The 14,243-nt window shown below is 38.0% G+C and overlaps 1 protein-coding gene across 1 annotated transcript in view; it reads right to left on the reverse strand.

Moving 5' to 3' along the window:
* The window catches only part of RNMT (RNA guanine-7 methyltransferase), a gene marked incomplete at its 5' end in the record, with an annotated part of 39,406 nt that extends 28,392 nt beyond the window's left edge, over positions 1-11,014 (reverse strand). The window contains 6 exon segments of the mRNA XM_036743537.1: positions 873-955; positions 957-982; positions 7,991-8,126; positions 10,606-10,652; positions 10,655-10,864; positions 10,867-11,014. Coding sequence (XP_036599432.1) covers positions 873-955; positions 957-982; positions 7,991-8,126; positions 10,606-10,652; positions 10,655-10,864; positions 10,867-11,014 — 650 coding nt within the window.
* Between the last annotated feature and the right edge of the window lie 3,229 nt (positions 11,015-14,243).

A 14,243-nucleotide genomic window follows, 5' to 3' on the forward strand; every position in this document is an offset into this window, starting at 1 on the left:
TGAATTCCAACAGGAGGACATTCTCTGCACATTATTCATTACCCCATTCTCACAGATATCCACTTTTGATTATATTCTGCTTAACATTACCATTCTTAGAAAACTACCAAAATGATCTTCCTAAAACATAAAATTATCTGAGTCTGAGTTGTCAAAACAGTGGAGTTCCCTGATACTTTCAACATAGAAATATAAACCCCTGAGCCTGGTTATTTTAATCCTCCACAATGTGGCTCCAACCTACCTTTCTATATTTCTTTACCTCATGCCTCTGTCTATCCTCCATTTTTAAACTGCAATACTTCTCATCTTTACCTCTCTGAATTTTATCTTCCTAGTCCCCAAGTTGCCAGTGCTCCCTCCCTCAAATGATCTTGCATTTATTAAGTAAGGTGTACCCTCCGCAGTGGAAATGCTAACTCTTTAAAGGTAAGCATTTGTCTTGTATCACCAGGGCCCTAGTATGGTACCTTGAATGTAGATGATAAGTGGCTAACAAATTCAATTAATAAAATTTTAAGGCTAAATTAATCTCTTAACTACTTCATTATTTACAACATCTCCATTGTGATAAACAGCATGTGTTTACAACACATTTGGCTATGCCTACGAATTTAGGCCACAGAAAAACATAAATGGCCCACGACAGGGAAAAAAGTCATTACTTTTTCAGTATTTTATTTAAAAGCATTACTAAAGCCTTAGTGTATTAATTAAAAGTACATTAGAGTCTCACCATAACTTGGTCTCTGGGATTTATGCCTTAATATTTTAATTATGAGGCCCCTTACATCATTTCCAGTTACCTGACTCAGCAGAAATGGCCGTTTCTAAAACAATTCATTTCTTCTTACCAGTACAAACTAGGTTTTGCTAATTTTGCCCTTTTCCACTTCAGCAAATCTCCACCTTTCCCACATCCCAGGTCCAACACAGTGATGTCACGTTTCTTTTTTCTGTCGTACTTTTTCTAAAAATTCCCCTGAAGAAAAAGAAAGTAAACCAAATACTTTACTAACTTTGCCAAAGCATTGGTTGTTGCTCTAAAACCATCACCTGACAAGACACATGAATTATTACACGTCTAATTGCAACTTAAAAATAAATTCAAAACTACAAAAATAAAGTTGTCCCTAAATGGGACAATTAAAAATCATGCTCTTCAGGAAAGCATTTTGAAAACAGTCTCAAAATGCTCAACTATACATACATACACACATATATTATACACACATATATATGTATGTGTATACACACGCACACATATATAGTATGTATGTATGTATCTCAAATCTTGATGTGTTAAAATGATCATTTTTCTCCCAAAGTGAGGGGAAAAAACTAGCAATACATAAATGTGTTTAAATCTTTTGTTCCCAAAGCTATTTTAATACTTAACTAAGTACTTCTACTCATCTCAGTCTTTTGTATATCAAACAGTCATGACTCACTGTGAAGTCTCAATTTTTAAAAGTTTTATTTTTCTTTGTTGTTGTTGTTTTTTTGGAGGGGGGAAGGGAAGGGCAATTGGGGGATAAGTGACTTGCCCAAGGTCACGCAGCTAGTAAGCGTTGTCAAGTGTCTGAGGTCCTCCTGACTCCAGGGCCAGTGCTCTACTCACTGCGCCACCTAGCTGCCCCAAAAGTCTTATTTTTCAGAGGAAATAAGAGTTTTTCCAAAGATGTTAACAAGTGTTAACAGTCTAATTAAAGTAGGAGTCTCTTGGGAACAGAATGAAACCTAAAAGAACCTAAGAAACCTAAAAAGAACTCTAAGGATTAGTCAAAAGTAACAGTCTAATTAAAACTGTATCAAAATTTTGGAAAAAAAAACCCCATATATAAGAATCTCTCATAACTGTCAAATCACATTTAGAGGCCACAGAAATAATCATATGTGGCTAAATAAATAACAACTGCAGTGGTTAGTACTATCGAACTTTATCTAAATTACTACATGCAAATTAACCTTCTCCTTTCTCATCACCTTCAGGATAAAACCTTCTGCTTTGTACAACATAAAGAAAGCATCGTGGTATAAATGGAAAGAGCTCTGGATTTGGAAGACAGAATCTCTTAGCCCGAGTCCTAGCTTCACATCTGTGGGAAGTTCATCATATGGGCCTGTCTGCTTCTCTGTATAAAAGGTAATATGTAACACCTGCACAGCCCATCTCACAGAGGTGCTATGTTATGATTTCTAGGCACAGAAGTACAGTAAAAAGAGCACTGTATGTGGAGCTGGAGGCACTGGGTTCAAATCCTAGTTCTGCTCACTACCTTTAGGACTTTGGGCCAATCACTTAAACTTCTCTGGGCTTAACTTTTGTTCAACTGTAAATGAAGGGATAGAACTAGATAAGCTGATGTCCTCTTCCAGCTTTCAGTCTACGGAATTACTTGTTCTCCACCTTTGCTGATCAATGAGCAATTGCTTCTGGGTTTCTGTTAACTGAGGGATCACAGGACAAAAATCATGCTTCAAATTTACCTTTTAAATTATAAAGATCAAGGTGTTTATGTCAAAGAAACCAGAAATTTCCGATTAAAAAAAGGAACCTAATATACGTGTGTGTGTGTATGTATTATTTCTGCACATTCCAAATAGTACAAGAAATAAAAATTAAAATAAGTTAAAGAAGTTTCACACCATGCAAGCTATCAAAGACGAAAGAATGGTATAACAGTTCATCCCTGAACAAGGATTTTTAACTCTTTTTGTGTCATGGATCTCTTTGGCAGTCTAGTGAAGCCTACTGCAGATCCTTTCTCAAAATATTTTTAAATGAATAAAATAAAATGTACAAAGGAAAACTAATTATATTGAAAGTGCTATCAAAATAATACAAAATAAGAGGAACTGTAGGAAGACAGGCTTATTGATATTCTGTTGGTGAACCTGTGAAGTGCTCAAACAGTTCTGGATTATCAATTCATTATTGTGAAAGTAAATAAGCATTTCATAACCTTTGACCCAGAGATCCTGCTACTGGGCTTATACCTTAAGGAAGTTGAAGACAGAAACAAGGTCCAAAATACACCAACTATACCAACATTTTCACCGGTTAACAAAAGAATAGACACAAAATTGGTGCCTACAGATTGGATGAATAACTGAAAAAAATATGAATATAATGGAATATTACTGTGGAGTAAGAAACAAGAAGAGGCACCTGTAGCATAGTAGAGAGTTGATAAGATCACAGAGGTCAAGAGCACCTGGGTGCAAGTCTCAGCTCTGAAAACATACTGTGTGACGGTGGGAAGTCACTTTAAATTTCTCAATGCTCCCTAAACTGAGCCGCACCATAAAAGATACAGACAGGTGCTAATTTGCTTTAGTATATGGCTTTTCCTCACAGGAAGTTCGCTACACTAATAGTCACAGGTTCAGATCCAAAACAACAACAACAACAACAACAACAAAGCCAAGGAATTCAAAGAAACATGAAAAGATTTGTATAAATGAGGAACAAAATAAACAAAAACAAAAGAATATTTATACACAACAACAACAATGTATATTTAAGCTAAGAGGAAGCTGAGCTCTCAATAACTAAAAACCTAGTAAGGGTTCAGGGAAGAGGAATAGGGTTTAACACTCCCATTTATAACAGGGGATGGAATAAGAAAATGGAATATTGTATATACACTGTCACATGTGGCCACCAATGAATGTTTCTGCTTAATAGTTTTTCTTTTTTTTTTTAATTTACTTAATATATTTAGTTTTCAGCACTGATTTTCACAAGAGTTTGAATTACAAATTTTCTCCCCATTTCCTTCCTCCCACCCACTCCAAGATGGCCATATATTCTGGTTGCCCCCTTCCCCAGTCAGTCCTCCCCTCTATCTCCCCCCCTCCCCCTCTCATCCCCTTTTCCCTTCCTTTCTTGTAGGGCAAGATAAATTTGTACACCCCACTGCCTGTGTATCTTATTTCCTAGTTGCACGCAAAAACTTCTTTTTTGTTTTTGAACACCTGTTTTTAAAACTTTGAGTTCCAAATTCTCTCTCCTCTTCCCTCCCCCGCCCACCCTCCCTAAGAAGTCAAGCAATTCAACATAGGCCACATGTGTATCATTATGTATAACCCTTTCACAATACTCATGTTGTGAAAGACTATGTTTTGCTCCTTCCTAACCTATCCCCCTTTATTGAATTTTCTCCCTTAACCCTGTCCCTTTTGGAAAGTGTTTTTTATTACCTCCAACACCCCCATCAACCCCTCCCTTCTATCATCCCCCCTTTTTTATTCTTCTTCCTCCTCCTTTCCTGTTAGGTAAGATGTTGAGTGTGGTATGGTATTCCCTCCTCAGGTCAATCTGATGAGAGCAAGATTACTCATGCCCCCTCACTTGCCCCCTCTTCCCTTCCTACAGAACTGCTTTTTCTTGCCTTTTTTTATGCAAGATAATTAACTCCATTCTATCTCTCCCTTTCTCCCTCTCTCAATATATTCCTCTCTCATCCTTTTAATTTTTTTTTTTTTTTAGATATCATCCCTTCATATTCAACTCACCCTGTGCCCTCTGTGTGTATGTGTGTGTGTGTATATACACACACACACTCACACACACATACATACATACATACATACATACATACATATGCATAGTCCTTTCCGCTACTCTAATACTGAGGTCTCATCGAATCTTACACTTCATCTTTCCATGTAGGAATGTAAACAAAACAGTTCAACTTTAATAAGTCCCTTGTGATTTCTCTTTCTTGTTTACCTTTTCATGCTTCTCTTGATTCCTATGTCTGAAAGTCAAATTTTCTATTCAGCTTTAGTCTTTCACTGAGAAAGCTTGAAAGTTCTCTATTTTATTGAAAATCCATATTTTTGCCTTGGAGCATGATACTCAATTTTGCTGGGTAGGTGATTCTTGGTTTTAATCCTAGCTCCATTATCTCTGGAATATCATATTCCAAGTCCTTCGAGCCCTTAATGTAGAAGATGCTAGATCTTGTGTTATCCTGATTGTTTTTCCACAATACTCAAACTGTTTCTTTATGGCTGCTTACAGTATTTTCTCCTTGATCTGGGAGCTCTGTGAATTTGGCAACAATATCCTAAGAGTTTTTCTTTTAGGGATCTTTTTGAGGAGGCGATCTGTGGATTCTTTCAAATTCTAGTTTACCCTCTGGCTCTAGAATATCAGGGCAGTTCTCCTTGATAATTTCTTGAAAGATGATATCTAGGCTCTTTTTTTTGATCATGGCTTTCAGGTAGTCCAATAATTTTTAAATTATCTCTCCTGGATCTATTTTCCAGGTCAGTGTTTTTTCAATGAGATATTTCACATTTTCTTCCACTTTTTCATTCTTTGGTCTGTTTATATCTTGATTCTCATAAGTCAGTAGCTTCCACCTTGCTCCAATCTAATTTTTAAGGTAGTATTTTCTTCAGTGGTCTTTTGGACCTCCTTTTCCATTTGGCTAATTCTGCTTTCAAGGTATTCTTCTCTCATTGGCTTTTTGGAAGCTCTTTTGCCACCTTGAGTTAGTCTATTTTTTAAAGTGCTATTTTCTCAGTACTTTTTTGGGTCTCCTTTAGTAAGTCATTGACTTGTTCTCAGTGGTTTTCCTCGCATCACTCTCATTCTCTACCCAAATTTTTCCTGTACTTCTCTTACTTAGCTTTTCCAAATCCTTGTTGACTCTTCCATGGCTGAGACCCAGTCATGTTTTTCTTGGAGGTTTTTGATGTATGCTCTTTGATCTTTGTTGACTTCTTCTGGCTGTATGTTTTGGTCTTTGTCACCAAAGGTAGATTCCAAAGTCTGAGACTGAATCTGAGTCCTTTTTCACTGTCTGGCCATGTTCCCAGCCAACTACTTGACCCTTGAGTTTTTCGTCAGGGTAAGACTGCTTGTAGAGTAAAGAGTACTTTGTTCCCAACCTGAGGGGATGCGCCGTGTTTTCAGAGCTATTTCTATACAGCCAGCTCTGCCACAGCAGTGCTCCTCCTTCCCCAAGGACCACCAACATGGACCTGACTCAGATCTTAAGCGGGCTCTGCACTCCTGCTCTGATCCGCCACTTAATTCCTCCCACCAGGTGGGCTTGGGGCCAGAAGCAACTGCAGCTGTAGTTCTGTAGCTGCACCACCCCCACTGCCACTGGGGCAGTGGAACCACCAACTCTTTTCACTCTGTCCCCCGCAGCTTTTCCCACTAACTTTCTCTGCTGTCTTTGGTGTTAGTGGGTTGAGAAGTCTGGTGACTGCCACAGCCTACTGATTTGGGGTGCTAGGGCCTGTTCCATCCAGCTCCTGGTCTGGTGTTAGTCCTGCCGCCGCCCATGTTGGGCTCCGCTCCCCTCTGCTCCCAGCTCAGTGCACCACAGACCTCACCCAGCAACCATTCAGGCTGTCCTGGGCTGGATCCCTGCTTCCCTCTGCTATTTTGTGGGTTCTGCAGTTCTAGAATTTGTTCCGTCATTTTTACAGGTTTTTGGAGGGGCCCGGCGAGGAGATCATTGAAGTCCCTGCTTTCCAGCTGCCATCTTGGCTCCGCCCCAAGAGGGGTGATTATTATAATTCTGCTTATTAGTTTTTCAATCATAAGGAAGGGCTCAAAGGGTAATGAGGGGGGAAGGAATAATGACTGGAAGGTTAAAAAAAGGTCACTTTTTTCTTTATAACTTTCCTGTGTACTATAAAGCTTGTAATAATTTAAACTAAAGGGCACTATAAATTTATTTTCAAAGAGTCTTGTTAATTTTACAAACATTACATATTCAAAACCAAACTATAAATGGATCTCAACAGCTTTACAAAGAACACGAAAGTTTAAGAAAGAGAGCTCTACTCAAAATACAGACGTAATTAGGATTGAGACCATACTGGCAGGTGCAAAGACAAAAACTGTCACTGAGGTTATAGGAATAGCTGGAGGAAAAAAAAGCTGTCTCTTCAGCACTAGGAATAGCTTAACTTCAGAATTCCAAGAATATTATAAAGAATAACTTTCTATAAAGTTTGCACTATCTCTTGATGCTACTGACACAAGAAAAATCTTAAGTGTACAAAAAAACTGAGCAGAGAGATTGATAAAAGGTTAATAAGCTGATCAGGGCTCCCATATAAACAAAGCCTAAGCCAAGCAAACAGAGAAGCTAGAAGGATATACAAGTGACTATAATGCAAAGTATTTTGAGTAATATCGTAGAATCACAAAGTTGGGAGGGACCTTAGAGCAGCTAGTCTGACCTATAACAGAAGACTGCAGGGAACAGGGAAGAAGGGGGAAGAGAGAGTAGAATACAAATGACCAAAAATTACAAATGATCTTTTTCTAGGTAGTATCTTTTTTGCAAAGTTTTAATTGGCTATTTTTGTTTCAACACCAAACACCAAGTCTCTGATCCCCTAAAAGTTTCTGTTGGCTAGCCCACACTGGCCAGTTTAACTCAGTGTACCTGAAGTACAGGGTACTGAGAGCAACCACCAAGTGCAACACTGTCTCTAAGGAAAATATCTGTGTGACAAACACACCCCAATCCCACATCTCTGCTGACAGAAGAGGATGCTCAAGAAATTACCATGTCTTTGCCACTGCTCTAGAAATTTAACCCAACTGCTAGATGGAGATTTACATAGATGCTTTCCCAGGTACAAACTGGGGCTATACTAGGTCACTACCATCATAGAGAGATCAGTCAATAAATGAAAATAAATGGAGTACTGCACCTCCTTTTCAGAGACCAGGGACTGATTATTAACTGGTTTTTTTTCCTCTTCTAACACCTCACTATCAATTAAGTCTCTATTAAGTCTTCTTAAAATTAAAACTGTTAAGTCCTAAGAGAAATCACTGCTCATTCTGGTGAGTTTAGCTTCAGACTTGAGTACACAAAACTTTATTAATTTTAACTATATTCAACTTTTTTCAACTATACCAAGGTGTTTGTTCAATAGCCAATTATGCTAGAGGAAGATAAATAAGACACATAAATCTATAATAAAAATGGGATAATCATACCAATGAGGACACTCTTCATCCAATTATTAAAGTTTCGAAGGTAAAAAATACGACTCTGGCTTCGTTTCTCCAAGCCAACTTCCTGAAGCTCATTGTAGTGAGCAGCTACTGTTGAGCCATGTCCTTCTTCTAAATGCTGAACAAAGGAGAAAGCAGGATAATATTAAAACAAGTATGAAACTGAGAAAAATAAAAATTGATCTACACAAGTGCTTCCAAGTTTAAAATGTAGCTGAGTTATGAATTCCATTATTCATCAGTATGAATCCATAGACTCCCTTTTTATGCCACCCTGCTCCTCTTGTTGCTTTACTCTCCAAACCATATCACCGGGGACTATTACTAGAATAAGTTATTTGCCAAACTGTCACCTTGCTTATGGTAATCCCCACCCCTACACCCCACCACACATATAATCTTGACCTTTTTTTAATAAGAACTGTAATAAATCACCACTACCATTAACAAACCTAGAAAGGCTGTATTACTAGAACACTTTATTGATCCACTCAACATTTGTTATTTCAGACCATGATATCTTTCTCTGGCCATTAATTCTACATATATGCATGTTGTATATACCCTATGCAGCTAGGCAATAGTGTGGCTAGAACACAGGGATTAGAAGTTCAAATCCCAACTCAGCCACTTACTAGCTATGTGACCATGGACATGTCACTTACGTTGTCTGCTTCAGTTTCCTCATATGTAAAATGGGAATAAAATTGTACCTACCTAGGATTGTCATGAAGACCAAATGATATATGAGTTGTAAAGAATTTAGCACAGTGGCATAGGGTAAGCATTTAATAAATGTTTGTCTCTTCCCTTCTCCCATTAGATTATAAAGTCCTTGAGAAAAATGATTGTCTAGATTTTGTGTTTATATCCCCATTGCTCAGCACAGTACTTGGAACATGGTAGGCAATTATGAAATGCTTTACATTAATTCTTAAGAAGATGAAAGAAGAAATGATCCTTTTCTCTTCTTCCCAAATAAAAAGCTTCTCTACCTTTTAAAATTGTGTTTTCCTTGGTTTACCTAAAATTAGGCTATAGAACATTAAAGAACAACCCTTCCAAACTTTTAGAGTTGAGAAAGAATGCAGGCAATTTAGAAAAATTAATATACTCAACAATAAACACTTTATTAAATGTTCTAAATGCCTACTATGTACAAGGCACTTCGAAGCCACAGATGTCTAACAGTAATAAATAACACAAGTATAAAATGGGGTCTATTTTAAAGTACATTAAACTACAACAGTGCAAAGGATTGTGTATTTGGACTAAGTTTATAGGAGAAATATCTGTAATGGATTGTGATCTGCTTTAAGCAAATCCAATGACCAAAAACAGAATTTATAAAACAAAGCAATTTTTACTTTACTATTCACCACAAAATATGATGTGATTCCAATTTGAAGTGTTTGATGACCTATATGCATCTGTTTTTAAAAAAAAAATGTTTTTTGTGCATCTATTAAAAAAAAATTCAGACTGAAAAATGTTATTTCAAAAACAATTTTGCAATACCACATTTATTACATAAATTAAAATACACCTGTGGTACTTCATATACATGTAACTTCAATTTTAACAATCTGGATTTACTTATCACACTATTATTAGAGTGCTCCTTATGAACAATCTATAAATACAGCCTTGTTACAGACAGCAAAGCCAAAAATGGCAACATTAATGGTTTGTTGATTATTATTAGCCCTAAGAGATCTTTCTTAGTATAAAAACTGGACTTTCTAGTTCCTGTTTCCACTGTTTATGTGGAAGGCTAAGTGACATTCCCACACTTTTGATGAGAGCAGCAGCGTGCCAAAGACAAATAGCTCTTGCTATGATGAATCCATTGGGGAATTTAGAATCAGGTCTTAGATGTCTAGGAAAATCATAAAATTTAAACTGACTTTATTTACTTCCATCTTAGGAAATTTAAAGCAATCACTCTAAATTAATCAGCAAATAAGTCTACCTGTAACATTCATTATTGGTGTCAACAAAACTAGACTGTCTTGTGAGATAAGCTCAAAAACTACATATTTTTGCTGCCTTAAGTTCTCTTAGAGCAAACAATGTAAAAAAATAATTTGCAACCTTAAATTCAAACATAATAACTACAATTTTTCCAAGATTAGAATTGATCTGCTTTGGCAGGCACCAAACTGCAATACTGAGAAAGCACATTGAGAAAAAGCCAAATAAATGTTACAGCTCTCTTAAAATCATCTCAGAGGAGGTAGAAAACACAGCTACTATGAATCATAAGTAATATTTTTAATTATTTAGTAGCTAAACCAGAGGAGGGAACCTGCAGCCTTAAGGCCCATATGGCCCACTAGGTCCTCAAGTACAGCCTTCTGACTGACTTCACAGAACAAATCCCCTTAAATAAAAGGATTTCTACTGTAAAACCTGGACTCAATCAAAAGGCCCCACACAAGGACCTAAAAGGCTACATGTGGCCTCAAGGCAGCAGGTTCCCCACCCCTGAGCTAAATACTATAATAGCACGAGGTTACACAAGGAAATTTAAGTTGTGCTATACCTTTAAATAAATTTTTAAACCTAAATAAATGTATTAAATGTAGTAAACTTACTTTGCGTTTTACAGGAACATCTTCACCTTCCAATTTTCTTTTTTTGAAGGAGTGCCATCTCCACCATTAGAAGTTTCATCTTTTGAATTATCATCAGTTTCTAACGTTCTTGTTCGTGAAATGCCCTCTTCATCACCTGCTGCAGCTCTTTCCTCAGGAATAATTTCATTATCCAACTTTCTTGTCTTTGACAGAGTGCCCTCTCCACAACTGGCAGTCTTAACTTCAGGATCATCCAGAAACTCTAGTTTTCTTTTTTTGGTGTGCCTTCCTGAACACTGTTAGTGTCCTTTCCATCAGAGGATTCAATTTCATTAACATTGACAGAGAGTTCTCTGTCAGATGCCTCTTCATCTTCAAAGATCTTTTCACAATCCTCTGTTTTTGCAGAATTTTCCTTTTGTTCAATGATTTGAATTTAAAGCTTTAGTGCATAAAAGAAAGCTGCAAAAGCAAATATCTTATGTTAAATATGCATAATGAATGGAGAATTATCATTTCTAAATACTGACTCTGGAGGTGGAGCCAAGATGACAGATTAGAGGCAGCAACCCAGCTGAATTCTCTCAACATTCCCCTCCATACAACTTCAAAGTAACACCTCAAATCAAATTTTGGAGTGGAAGAGCCAACAAGTAAGGGCAAGACACTTTTCTGGTCTAAGAAAATTAAGGAGGTTAGCAGGAGTGTTCTATGACACCAAAGTGGAGGCCTGTCTAAAGTGTGACAGCAACAGCTCTCAACACAGAGATAGTAAGAGGGTCGGACCACTGGTCAGAAAGAAATTACAGGTACTTGCACATACACAGTTCTGGGACTCTGTTTTTCTCCTTCTCTAAATAATTTCTATTGACAGAATAAATGTATTTCTGTTTTTAAACATAGATACTGTGATTAAAAACTAAAATGCTTATATGATCTGATGCTAAATGAGGGGAGCAGAACCAGAAGAACACTATACACAATTACAGACACACAGTGCCTCTGATGACGAACTCTGATAGACTTGGCCCTTCTCAGCAATGCAAAGTTCTAAGACAACTCCAAAAGACTCATGATGGAAAGAGCAGTTCACATCCAGAGAAGGCCTTACAGAGTCTGAATGCAGATTGAAGCAAATTATTTGCTCTCTTTGTTTTTGTTTTTCTTTCTAACCTGGTTCATTCCATTGGTTACAGCTCTTCTTTACAACTTGACTACTGTGAAAATGTTTAGTGTGAAGGTATATGTAGAACCTGTATCAGATTGCATGCTGTCTTGGGTGGGGAAGGGGGAAGAGAAGGAGAAATTTGAAACTGAAAAACTTGAGGAACTGAATGTTGCAAATTAAAAATAAATAAATTATTTAATTAAAAAAAAAAGAAAATGAAGGACAAACAGCAACAACTACTCAAAGTCCTTCATTCTAGTGACAACAAAGTAAAAAAAGTAAGAGCTAGTGTGGTGATGTGATTAAAGATCTTCTTCTCCCTTCAATAGGCCTCAGGTGGGGCCAATTAAAGGAGGCCTTAATAGAGGCCAATTAGTGATTTTTTAACTTAGTCACCCTTTTGCTAAGTAGATGAGGCTTAGGCCTCAGGCCCACACCCTTTTGCTGATAGGGAGTAAAGCCCTCAGGCCCTAAAAAGAGTACACACACCCAGAAGGTAGCCACTGAGACCTGAGAATTCACAAGTCAGGAGTCAGAATTCTGAATCCAGCCCAAGGAGAAGCAAGAATCAAGAAGACAGAGCTATAGAAAAGAGTATGGAGCACAGAGCGGAAACCAGGGAGCTGTGGATACCAGAGAACTGAGGGAGGAGGGAATGCAGGTAAGCAGACAGTTAGGATTTGTGAGTGTTTACAGGGAGGCCCCAGTAGGGAAAGGTTACAGGATGACTTGGTTCCTTGCTATAATACTGTTATAATCTCCTTTTGCTACATTGAGGTGGGCTTCCTGATTTTAGAATATAATTACTGCTATATCAAATTGGAGTTATTGGTCTTGGGATTTGATCCTCTGGTGTCTAAATAAATGCTATATTTCCTCTGCCTTCTACCTAGAGAGTTTCATACTTTCCGATTTCAAACCATACAGGCATGTTCATGGTCATCCTCGAGGTCATGAATCTTGCCTTACTGATACAACTGGGCAAGCCAGCATATCCTAGAGTAATATTCCCATAGTCCCATACTCTGACTGTCAGGGACATCCAAGACATAGACATGGTGGGGAAGAATGCCAAGGTTTGTGTGATATTTCTAACCAGGGACATGTAGCTAAATATGATGTTAAACAAACTGGCTTTAGGGGGTGGGGGAGGGTCTGGAGAGAGTACTTTTTTTTCCTGCATCATTAACATTTTCTTCATCTCTTTGGTAAGTCTAAAAAAAAAAAATAAACCAAAATAAACCCTAAAATGCACACTCATTTAAAAGCATTACTGAATACATAGTTGCTTTTTATCATGGATAATTGCACCTACCTTGGCTTCTGTGACCTGATTCTGCCCTCTCCTGAACTAACAACTCTCCTTTGCTGTATAAATCAACACGTATATCCCACAACCTAAGCACAGGTGTCCCCCAAGGTTCTGTCCTAGGACCTCTTCTCTCTCTAAGTGACCTCATTAGCTCCCATGATTTTAATGCTAAGAAAACACCAAGTAGATCTACCCAGCTCTCCCTCTATTCTAGTCCTACATCACTAACTACATGCTGAGCATTTCAAACTCAGAATGTCCAAACAGAATTCATTTCTCCCCCCAAACTCCTCCTTTTGTTCTTCCTGTTTCTGTAAAGGACCACAGAACCTTCAGGCTTTAGATACCATTGTCAGCTCTTCCTTTGTCTTCAACTCACATCTAATCATTTGCAAAGTTTTGTAGATTCAATCTACAGGTCTCTTGTCCCATCTTTCCACTCACTGTATATTTACTGTGCCCTCCCACTTTCCCTAGAAGAGACTACTTCATCTTGTAGTCTTTCTTTCCATCTTCTGAACCTGACAAGCTCCCTGGCTCAAGACATTTCATTCTTGGTCATCTTCTCTCCAGGACTAGGTGCTCTCTTCTGTCTTCCTCCCTGACTCAGCCAACCCCACTACACACTAGGAGTGTGCCTACTCCAACAGCAACCACCATGGTGAAGGCCCTTATCATCTCACAGCTGGACTACTAGTGCAATACCCTTCCTGTCTCTCCCCACTCCAATCCATCCTCCATTCAGCTTCTACTAAAACACAGGTCTGACAGTAAACAACAACATTTAAACTCCAGCCTACCTATTAGCTCCAGGATCAAATATAAAATCTTCAGTTGGACTTCTAAGGTTCTTGATGACTTAACCCCTGCCACCTTTCCAGTTTTCTTACCCCTACTAAGATCCAAGAAGACTGGCCTCCTTGCTGTTCCTGGAACATGACGATCCATCTCCCAAAACTGCGTATTTTCCCCATGCCTAGAATGCTCTCTCCCTCTTCTGCCCTCCTAGTTTTTACCTGGCTTCCTTCAAGGGACAGCTACAGCCCATCTTCTGCAGGAAGCCTTTCCTATTTCTCCTTAATCTTAATGACTTCCCCGATTAACTTCCAATTTTGTGTGTGTGTGTGTGTGTGTGTGTGTGTGTGTGTATCTTGTTTGTAGGTTGTTTTTCCCATT

The sequence above is a fragment of the Trichosurus vulpecula genome, chromosome 1 (assembly GCF_011100635.1).
Source record: "Trichosurus vulpecula isolate mTriVul1 chromosome 1, mTriVul1.pri, whole genome shotgun sequence".
Classification (NCBI taxonomy): domain Eukaryota; kingdom Metazoa; phylum Chordata; class Mammalia; order Diprotodontia; family Phalangeridae; genus Trichosurus; species Trichosurus vulpecula.